Source organism: Taurulus bubalis (genome assembly GCF_910589615.1).
Source record: "Taurulus bubalis genome assembly, chromosome: 3".
Classification (NCBI taxonomy): Eukaryota; Metazoa; Chordata; class Actinopteri; order Perciformes; family Cottidae; genus Taurulus; species Taurulus bubalis.
The window spans coordinates 38639016-38650177 of NC_136591.1; the positions used below are offsets into that span (position 1 = coordinate 38639016).

Consider the following 11162-nt stretch of genomic DNA (forward strand, 5'->3'; position numbering starts at 1 on the left):
GGAAATAGAAGAAACAAGAATCCTCCCTGCAAACATGGAGGCTATAGAAGCAGGGAGGACATAGCATAACGAGTTGGGAAGATGGGGCTTCCTCTGCTCCCACACACCTGTCAGGCCACTAGGTATAGGTTAGAGGCGAGGGGCGCTCCTCACCCCGGGTGGTCTGGGGTCTGGGTATTCGGGTCTGGGGCGGTATTAAGCACCTCATGCAGGACTTCAATTGCCCGAGGAATCTGCCTCACCAGCCCCACCTTTGATTTCCCAATTTCCTGCGTGAGAGAGAGACAAACTGAATGAAAATGACAATTTCTGGACCTCTTGGTTTGTTTACAATTGGTAAATGAATTAGTAAATAATACCAATATGCAAAAGAAAAGAAAAAGACAATAGAGATGCTCACACATGTGGTTTTAGTATTTAAGTTCTTTAGTTTGGGATTACAGATAAAAACAGGGATGCAAAACTCCTTGTTCCCGATCCATAAATAAATGCCTGGATTGGTCCTGGTCCTGGATGTTCTGATCCCGATCCTGCAGATCCGGATCAGAACATCCTAAACCCGTCATGTAGTTTCTCGACAAAGGGAACTCACGTGGTTTGCATACTACGGCTCTGAGGCATAAATAAATAATCATTTTCCCATTGACTTCTATGCAATCTGACTCGGAGGAGTCGCCCCCTGGTGGCCAGTAGAGAGAATGCAAGTTTTACTGCCTGATTGGCCTAATTGCCGGGGAGTTTTTTGACTGAAAGAATTGGAAAAGAACGTTTCTCTACGTATTCTACCAACAAACGGCGGGACGGGGTCCAACTCCGACCCTGGAGATCAGTTGGCTGCGAACTGGAGCTGAACTGCGGTTTCCTCTTCGAAGCGGAGAAGCTTGGGCTCGACGCTCGGTCCGGATCTCTTACCTGAGAGAGAGCTGTTGGACTTCTGCTTGTGGAGCTTCTCTCTCTCCTTCTTGGCCTTGGGGATGATCTTCAGCTTCATGCTGCTGCTCTTGCTGTTGAGCCGCACCGAGTCCTGCAGAGAGAACCAGAAGGACGCATGAAAATGCACCAAAAAGAGACATTTTGAGACGCACCGCTGGATGGATATTTTTAGGCCTCTGCTCGAAAATGTCATACCCAAACTAAATAGGGTGTATCTCTACAACCACTACGGCTATTTGAATACGTTTGGTGTTATCATAAAAGGTACACATGTGAGATGTTGTTCAGATGTGTAAATACCAGTCTATATGTTACTGGTTAAGAGTAAATGAAGATGACACACAGAAAAAAATGAATAGGTTTCAGGTCCGCCTAGAAAAAAAATCACTTTCAGAATGATTATTTAAACTTCTCCCAAATCATAGCACAATATGTGAATGTTCTCTCTGCAGAGTTTGACTTTGATAAAGTGAAGCAGAACAAAGTTAGAGAGGGTTTTAGTTCAGAAAATTCAGGCGAGGACTCATTGGTGCCCATTTGGCCCATTGGGCCCATTTGAATGCTATTTGAATTTTCTCATGTACCAACCCATATATTTCACTTGTATATTGCTTATGGTGTTCAATACATCCAAATACAGCAGTTTTGTGCTTTTATAAAAAATAAAAAAAAATCATAAAACAACCTATGATTTACAGTTTTATATAACAATCGCTCAGTTTGGGTTGTTACATGAAGGTCCTTCTCACCTCCTCGGAGCACTGCATGAGCGGACAGATCCAGTGGATGTCGTCCAGCTTGTGGAGCTCGGCGCTGAGGCTGTTCAGGGTCGTCCGGAGCTCCTCTTCCTCTGGAGAGTCCGACTGCGGGGGACGAGGAGGCGGGACAATGAGTCGGACTAATGATCAGTAATAAAGCACGATAGCTTGATATTATTTGACAAAAATACCTGAAGCTAAACGCTAACATCTGCTCTCTGTTATTTATCAAACCCGTCGGTTTGATTTAATCTCACCTCTCTCTCTGTAAGGAGGTTTAAGGAATCTCAAAATTAGATTTCGAGATAAAAATCTGTTCAAAGTTCATCCTGAAAAGGGTTTTGAATTTAAAAACAGAAAGGATAAATATTAAAGTCTGTCTGTATTCCAGCTAAAATGTTCCCGCTTCAAATAAATGAAAGAAAGTTCGTACATTCCGGGTGTTACGCAACATTCAAATCCCATAAAAACCTGTATGAATATAAAAAGTTCTCTCTTAAGTGAAAATGCAGCGTTATAAATGACTTACATACTACAGCAATACTCCTCCTCTTCCACTCTCTATATGTTGCACTATTTTTTAAACAATACGAGTTATTATTCAGCTTCAAAAGCTGAACACATTTCCACATCAGCTCCATATCTTTCAGACGTTATTGCTATGATTCACTCCTCCAGTTTTATTTGCTCTTCTGCACAAAAGGCCGATTATGAGCGGCGATAAATTTCCTTGGCAGAGTAAATAAAGCGAGAGCAAACAAAAGCCTGAGCAGAGGCAATAAAGAGAGGATACAAAGGGAAACGGGAGAGCGGCTTGAACGGCTGTCGGCGGAGACGGAAACAACAACAACAACAACAAGAGGAGGAGGAGACCGAGGGTCGTACCAGCAGCTTTCCATCCAGCAGCATCCGGGTCTCGGCCTGCAGGACTTTGCTGCTGTTGACGATCTCCACGGCCGTGCTGCGACTCAGACACTGAAACAAAAACACAGACGAGTCACGGGACGCCGTTCAAGATGGACGAGGATAAGACGTGCAGCGAGGATGCAGATCGTAGACACGCCCACTTATTTAGGTGAGAACAGGGAACGCATCGAGCTTCTCTGTCTGCGGATTTGTATTTACTGTGGTGATGTGCAACAGAAACTATGTTAGTGTTTCCTCTTTGGTTGATTTAACAGGAAACTCCTCTCAGATGTTCAGTTCACCCAAAAGTAAAAGAAGAAAACGGAGATGTGTAATTCTGAACAGTTGAAACTTTGGAGACAAAAAAAAAAATCTGTAGAACTCTAGAAAACTAGAACGTTCACAACGTCGTCACTTCGGCATTTTACCTTTTCAGACGTTTGTGTAAAATTGTCAATGTTAGTTTTGGAATTCCTGAGAAAAAAGGTTGGACGTTTGTGACAAATTTGAAGAAAATTAATTCCTAAGAAATCTCGTTTCCGAGAAGCGGACGGAGAACCAGGAGAAGCAGGAGAACCTGATCCCTACTCGCTTCGCCTCATCCCTAAATATTTAAATATTTGTCTTCCAATGGAGACGAACCGGTTTTCTGTTTTCTGTTTGGAACAAAGCTGCAGACCGGTTTGTTTGTTTGGTCATGAAATATTCCATCACGTCCTTTTCTTTAACGTAATATTGAACAAAGCGGCTCTCGGAGAACAAAAGGGGAGAAAGCCTCTCCTCTCCCCTCGTCTCCTCTCCCCTCGCCTCCTCTCCCCTCGTCTCCTCTCACCTCGGGCGAGGACAGCTTGGCCTCCGTGAGAACCAGAGCGGTGGCGTTGACGGCGTGAGCGAGTTCCTGCTCCACCAGCTTGTGGGTCTTAGCCGCCTCACGGATCCTATGGGGGGGGGGGAGAGATATGGCGGGGAGAGAGAAGGGAGAGAGAGAGAGAGAAGGAGGGAAAGAGAGAGAGAGAGAGAGAGATATTATTTGAACAAGCTGGAAAAGGCTCAATCATCATGATTATTACTCCTGTTGCCTGTTGATGGACAAACGCCCGCACATTTTTAATATTTAGCAAAGCTTATAAATCAATAAAATTCAATTCGTAGATTCAATTAATAAGCATGTCTCTGTTTTCCACCGAGGTCCATTCAGTGAGAAATATATATATATATATAAATATATATATATTACCCACTTTCACTTGAATTAGTCTCCATCCGCCTCTCAAACATTTTTTATGTCGCCTTTGATACCGTGCGCTCACATGTTCTCAATTAAAATCTCTTATCCGACTCCGTCTCGGCTTCGCAGACGAAAGTTAACGCGTGTAATTAAAATACGAATCGTCCTGAAAGAGGATTCAGTTTTTAAAATCATAACCAGTCAGACAGACTGAGACCTCAGAGGGAGCTCAAAAGGTTTAGAGCGAAACAGAGAAAGGAAACGACTCCTCGGTGCAACAGAGAGAAACTCAGCTGGTTGATAAACAAATCCCAGAATGCAAAGCAAGAAATCCCCCCCGACCTCTTTATCTTCTCAGACTTCGCAGGTCGCTTTGATGCGTGCACGCCGTAAAACATTATCATTGTGTTTGTTTATTTGCAATTTGCACAAACTAATTAACTTGAAGATGGAGAAGCTGTTTCTTCTTTGATCGGAGTAACTTCTGGATAAGTTATGAATATGCTATTGTCATAATGCACGTTCTCAACAAGGTAAAGACGTGTTTGAAAGCGGTTTGTATCAGAGACCTTTGGGCCAATTTATGAAGGCAAACAGATTAAAAAACAAACTCAAGGGAGGATTATTTAGAATTTCTGTTATGAGAATATTTGATCATGTTTAAAAAAATGTCTCCTTTGGTTCATTTAACAATTCCTTCACTGATGTTTCACTTTAAAAGCCTCCCAGCTGCTCAAAGGGGATACATCCTTCCTGTTTCTGGGAGGCTTTTATTGTGAAACATCTCCCGTACAGGAAGTGTTGAGTCGCGTCACAAAGAGTGAAGCGTTTGCAAAAAGCATTATAGAATAAAACCAGTTATATATATATATATATATATATATATATATATATATATATATATATATATATATATATATATATATACATTATAAAGCAGTTTAAAAAGACTGGTTTGCTAGTTTGAAACCAAAAGTCAACAAACACATTTCCTGGCGGCCATTTTGGAACTCAAACTTCTGAGGTCCAGTGTGTTTCTGCAGGCAACCATGAAGCTCCTCTTACTTGTTGATGAGCGTGTCGGCCACGATGCCGAGCTGCTGCACCTGAGCGCACTCCTCCTCCGTCAGGTACTCCATGGACTGCTGGGAGTTGAGGCGCGGCCGGCCGCCGCGGTAGCTGTCGAACTTCCGCTTGTCCTCCCACGACTTCAGCGTGCTCTCGAACGCCTGAAACCAGCAGCGACACTGAGAGACCGACCCTGCAGCTATCAGGTTCTTTAAGGTTCTCTGTCCACTGCAACAGGAAGACGCTACGCTCTGGAGTGACCTTTGACCTCCTGCAGACCGCTTAAGTTCGCCTATGTTGGTGCAGACTTGACTTTCTTATAAGAGTTTATACTTGAACCAAAAAATGATAATACAGAATTTGGTATTAAACATTTTTCAACATGTCTCGACCATTTTATTCATATATTCCACTGCTGTTGTGAACCTAAGACCTTTGGTAAACTAATTTCCAGCACCAAAAAAGAAAAGTTATGTTTTCACAAGAAAGAGATTATTCAACCCAATGCTGCTGCTTTCTATATGCTTATGAGAGACATATATATATATATATACATATACATAGATATATATACATATATATATATATATATATATATATATATATATATATATATATATATATATATATATATATATATACATATACATAGATATATATATATATATATATATATATATATATATATATATATATATATATATATATATATATATATATATATGAAATACTATTTGCAGGTCATGGATCTAAAGAGCAATACCTTATTATGGTTAATAAATCCATCATTATGCAGTTTTATGTTTTGCATTATAGTTAACGGCTAATAAATGCATAACAAAGTATGCATTATATCGGAAAAAAATCAGCAAAAAAAAGCTTAGTAAAAGTGTAACTATGACATAACATGAACTCAAATGTGTTTGCAATGTTGTAACAATTATAATAATCTCTTTTATAAGCTTTTATTAACGCTATTAATTAAGCGTCAAATAAACAGTTTGTAAGTTTCTTATAAATGCTTTATAATAAATGTCTTATAATCTGATATTAAAACGATCTGATTACATAATGTACCCGTATCTAGTCGTATTAACACAACGCTAATAAGCCTCTCATGAGGACATCGTATGAATCATAAATACAATCAATAATTCATATTGATCGGGATCTTACTCGGTCTCTGGTGAGCATCTGCGCCCGGTTCTTGTGGACGATCTGCACGATGCCGGGCGGCTGGATCCAGGCCTCTCCGTCCACCTGCACCGGGACGCCCTCCTCCCCGAGGATGGTGATCTTCACCTGGCGGCACTGAGCAGAGCACAGCGGAGGTCACATGACACGGCAGAGGTCACATGACACAGCAGAGGTCACATGACACCTCCATGCACATCGTCTCCTTTCACCTGCCTGCCCTCTGTCCTCTGCTGGTGGACGGTGAGCGTCTCCCGGGAAGGAGACGTATTCTCGCGCAAAGAACTCTGGGAGGCGGCTGCCGACCTCTGAACACCTGACTCAAGGTCGTTTGTTCATCTGATCATTTAAGTCCTTTGATTTAACGTGGAACACGATTAACCCTTTAAGCCCACACCCTAAGCCCTAATAACTCTAACCCTAATAACTCTAACCCTAATAACTCTAACCCTATAACTCTAACCCTAATAACTCTAACCCTAATAACTCTAACCCCTAATAACTCTAACCCTAATAACTCTAACCCCTAATAACTCTAACCCTAATAACTCTAACCCCTAATAACTCTAACCCTAATAACTCTAACCCCTAATAACTCTAACCCTAATAACTCTAACCCTAATAACTCTAACCCTAATAACTCCAACCCTATAACTCTAACCCTAATAACTCTAACCCTAATAACTCCAACCCTAATAACTCTAACCCTAATAACTCTAACTCTAATAACTCTAACCCTAATAACACTAACCCTTATAACTCGAACCCTAATAACTCTAACACTAATAACTCTAACTCTAATAACTCTAACTCTAATAACTCTAACACTAATAACTCTAACACTAATAACTCTAACTCTAATAACTCTAACTCTAATAACTCTAACTCTAATAACTCTAACCCTAATAACTCTAACCCTATAACTCTAACCCTATAACTCTAACACTAATAACTCTAACACTAATAACTCTAACTCTAATAACTCTAACCCTAATAACTCTAACACTGATAACTCTAACACTAATAACTCTAACTCTAATAACTCTAACCCTAATAACTCTAACACTGATAACTCTAACACTAATAACTCTAACTCTAATAACTCTAACTCTAATAACTCTAACCCTAATAACTCTAACACTAATAACTCTAACACTAATAACTCTAACTCTAATAACTCTAACTCTAATAACTCTAACCCTAATAACTCTAACCCTAATAACTCTAACACTAATAACTCTAACACTAATAACTCTAACACTAATAACTCTAACTCTAATAACTCTAACACTAATAACTCTAACCCTAATAACTCTAACCCTAATAACTCTAACCCTAATAACTCTAACACTAATAACTCTAACCCTAATAACCCTAACCCTAATAACTCTAACCCTATAACTCTAACCCTAATAACTCTAACCCCTAATAACACTAACCCTTATAACTCTAACCCTAATAACTCTAACCCTAATAACTCTAACCCTAATAACTCTAACACTAATAACTCTAACCCTAATAACCCTAACCCTAATAACTCTAACCCTATAACTCTAACCCTAATAACTCTAACCCCTAATAACACTAACCCTTATAACACTAACCCTTATAACTCTAACCCTAATAACTCTAACCCTATAACTCTAACCCTAATAACTCTAACCCCTAATAACTCTAACCCCTAATAACTCTAACCCTAACCCTAAAACCCTAACCCTAATAGGTAAGTATCTCAACAGGACCTGATCGGACGGCTGCATATCAGCAGCCTGCGGCTGCTTTTTAATAATCCTTTTTGCACGGCTGCTGCGTTACCGAGTGCTTCTGCCAACAACAACAACGCGCGGCGCCCCGCCTCAGGGCCGAGAGGCGATACCAATCAAGCGCGCTCTTATTGTCTCCGCTTTACGAGGCCGATAGGAATGCTGCTTGTTTTTTGTGTGCAAAGTATCGGCCGAGACCGCGCCGGTGAAAAGGTGCGTCGGTGCAGCTCACCTGTGCGATGCGGTGGTGCTGCAGGTTGATGACTCTGGACATGGCCATCTGCATGCTGCCAAACACCGCCACCACCTCCAGCTTCTTGTCGTCGAACGACGGAGCGCCGAAGTTCTGCAGAGAAAGAAGCGGAGCGTGAAACAACCGAACCCGAGCCGCTTGATGCCGCCGCGCTGCAGCACTCACGTTGTCCTCCTTGGTGCCGCCCCAGAAGTTGATGCCGCCGGCGTAGCTCGGGATGTTGAGCACGGCCAAGCCCTGGAGACTGGGGAGAGACATGGGGACGCCATCACACTGGAGAGAGGGAGAGAGGGAGAGAGATGTTAATAAAGGAGAGACAACACACAGATCAATAAAGATGCTATCCTCTTAAGTATTCTCTTAAGTATAGTCTTAAGTATTCTCTTAAGTATTATCTTAAGTATCCTCTTAAGTATTCTCTTAAGTATTCTCTTAAGCATCCTCTTAAGTATTCTCTTAAGTATTCTCTTAAGTATTAAGTATCCTCTCCAGACCTCCAGCTGGACTCTCTGCTCCAGGTTCTTGTAAGTCTTCTGCACCAGTTCCTTCGTCCCCAGAACGCCGTACCACATCATGTTCTTAGTGCGGCTGCTGCAGGAAGAAGAAACCCATCATCAGATAAGATAAGTTAAGGTAAGATAAGGTAAGATAAGGTATGATAAGACAAGATAAGATAACATAAGATAAGATAAGATAAGGTAAGGTAAGATAAGGTAAGATTATATAAGATATGACAAGATAAGATAATATAAGATAAGATAAGATAAGGTAAGGTAAGATAAGGTAAGATAAGGTAAGATTATATAAGACAAGATAATATAAGATAAGATAAGGTAAGATAAGGTAAGATAAGGTAAGATAAGATAAGTTAAGATAAGTTAAGGTAAGATAAGATAAGGTAAGATAAGGCAATATAAGGTAAGATAAGGTAAGATAAGACAAGATAAGATTATATAAGATAAGGTAAGGTAAGATAAGATAAGGTAAGGTAAGATAAGATAAGGTAAGGTAAGATAAGATAAGGTAAGTTAAGACAAGATAAGGTAAGATACTATAAGATAAGATAAGGTAAGATAAGGTAAGGTAAGATAATATAAGGAAAGGTAAGATAAGGTAAGGTAAGGTAAGATAAGATAAGGTAAGTTAAGACAAGATAAGGTAAGATAATATAAGATAAGATAAGATCAGGTAAGGTAAGATAATATAAGATAAGGTAAGGTAAGGTAAGATAATATAAGATAAGGTAAGATAATATAAGATAAGGTAAGATAAGGTAAGATAAGGTAAGGTAAGATAAGATAAGGTAAGTTAAGACAAGATGAGGTAAGGTAATATAAGATAAGATAAGGTAAGATAAGGTAAGGTAAGATAATGTAAGATACGATAAGATAAGTTAAGGTAAGATAATATAAGATAAGATAAGGTAAGGTAAGGTAAGATAATATAAGATAAGGTAAGGTAAGATAAGATAAGGTAAGGTAAGGTAAGATAATATAAGATAAGGCAAGATAAGGTAAGGTAAGGTAAGATAATATAAGATAAGGTAAGGTAAGATAATATAAGATAATATAAGATAAGGTAAGATAAGGTAAGACAAGGTAAGGTAAGGTAAGATAAGGTAAGGTAAGGTAAGATAAGACAAGATAAGGTAAGGAAAGGTAAGATAAGACAAGATAAGGTAAGGTAAGGTGCAGCATTAACAGTTGTGTGGGTTCATACCTGCATTTCTTGGGGTTTTCGTCCCTCTTGTTGTTGAACTCCAGGGAGATCTTGGCGTCCAGGCCGATGCCGAAGTAGTTGTTCATCACGCACTTCTCCGAACATTGTCTGCAAACACACACACACGTGTCATTTATCTACAATATGATAACATTAATGCGACGTCAGGAGGACACAGCTTGCGTGAGGGACAGACGTACACAGAGTCCTCGCTGAAGGTCACGCTGTGGAGGCTCTCGGGTTTCTCAAGGACGATTGGGGAGGCGGGGCTTAAGCTTCCTGGACCTGGACGGAGGAACACAGGTTCTCTTTTAAACTTTCTCTTGACGACAGTGACCGTTTGCCATGAATGTGCGAGCGCCGTTTGGGCGTCACCGCTCCTCCTCCTCCTCCTCTTCCTCCTCCTCCTCCTCCTCCTCCTCCTCCTCCTCCTCGCCTGTCACTCACGCGGCTCGCCGTCCTTCAGCTCCTCGCTGTTTTCCCTCTTGATGGACGACGAGGACGACATCCTCTGGACCTGAGTGTGACGGTTCTGCTCGTCCACCACTGAAACGCCACGATGGAGAGGTTAGTGGAGGAGGAGGAGGAGAAGGAGGAGGAGGAGGAGGAGGAGGAGGAGGGGGAGGAGGGGGAAGAGGAGAGGAGGAGGGGGAGAGGGAGGAGAGGGAGGAGAGGGGGGAGAGGGGGGAGGAGGAGGAGAGGGGAGAGGGAGGAGGAGAGGGAAGAGGAGGAGGAGGAGAGGGAAGAGGAGGAGAGGAGGAGGAGAGGGAAGAGGGAGGAGGAGAGGGAAGAGGAGGAGGAGGAGGGGGAAGAGGAGAGGAGGAGGGGGAGAGGGAGGAGAGGGAGGAGAGGGGGGAGGAGGAGGAGAGGAGGAGAGGGAAGAGGAGGAGGAGGAGAGGGAAGAGGAGGAGGAGGAGAGGGAAGAGGAGGAGAGGAGGAGGAGAGGGGAGAGGGAGGAGGAGGAGGAGAGGGGAGAGGGAAGAGGAGAGGGAAGAGGAGGAGGAGGAGGGGGAAGAGGAGAGTAGGAGGGGGAGAGGGAGGAGAGGGGGGAGGAGGAGGAGAGGGGAGAGGGAGGAGGAGAGGGAAGAGGAGGAGGAGGAGGGGGAAGAGGAGAGGAGGAGGGGGAGAGGGAGGAGAGGGATGAGAGGGGGGAGGAGGAGGAGAGGGAGGAGGAGAGGGAAGAGGAGGAGGAGAGGGAAGAGGAGGAGAGGAGGAGGAGAGGGAAGAGGAGGAGGAGGAGAGGGAAGAGGAGGAGGAGGAGAGGGAAGAGGAGGAGAGGAGGAGGAGGAGAGGAGGAGGAGAGGGGAGAGGGAAGAGGAGGAGGAGGAGGAGAGGGAGGA

The 11162-nt window shown here is 42.4% G+C and overlaps 1 protein-coding gene across 1 annotated transcript in view; it reads right to left on the reverse strand.

Annotated features, from left to right (window-relative positions):
• Window positions 1-216: 216 nt before the first annotated feature.
• LOC306733977 (diacylglycerol kinase delta) overlaps window positions 217-11162 on the reverse strand; it is a gene marked incomplete at both ends in the record, with an annotated part of 61137 nt that continues 50191 nt past the window's right edge. The window contains 13 exons of the mRNA XM_079215295.1: window positions 217-269; window positions 913-1024; window positions 1683-1796; window positions 2577-2666; window positions 3430-3535; window positions 4891-5054; window positions 6070-6204; window positions 8083-8196; window positions 8269-8376; window positions 8598-8694; window positions 9823-9930; window positions 10023-10107; window positions 10270-10368. Of these exons, the coding sequence (XP_079071421.1) occupies window positions 217-269; window positions 913-1024; window positions 1683-1796; window positions 2577-2666; window positions 3430-3535; window positions 4891-5054; window positions 6070-6204; window positions 8083-8196; window positions 8269-8376; window positions 8598-8694; window positions 9823-9930; window positions 10023-10107; window positions 10270-10368 (1385 nt within the window). The remainder of the gene's footprint in view (window positions 270-912; window positions 1025-1682; window positions 1797-2576; window positions 2667-3429; window positions 3536-4890; window positions 5055-6069; window positions 6205-8082; window positions 8197-8268; window positions 8377-8597; window positions 8695-9822; window positions 9931-10022; window positions 10108-10269; window positions 10369-11162) is intronic.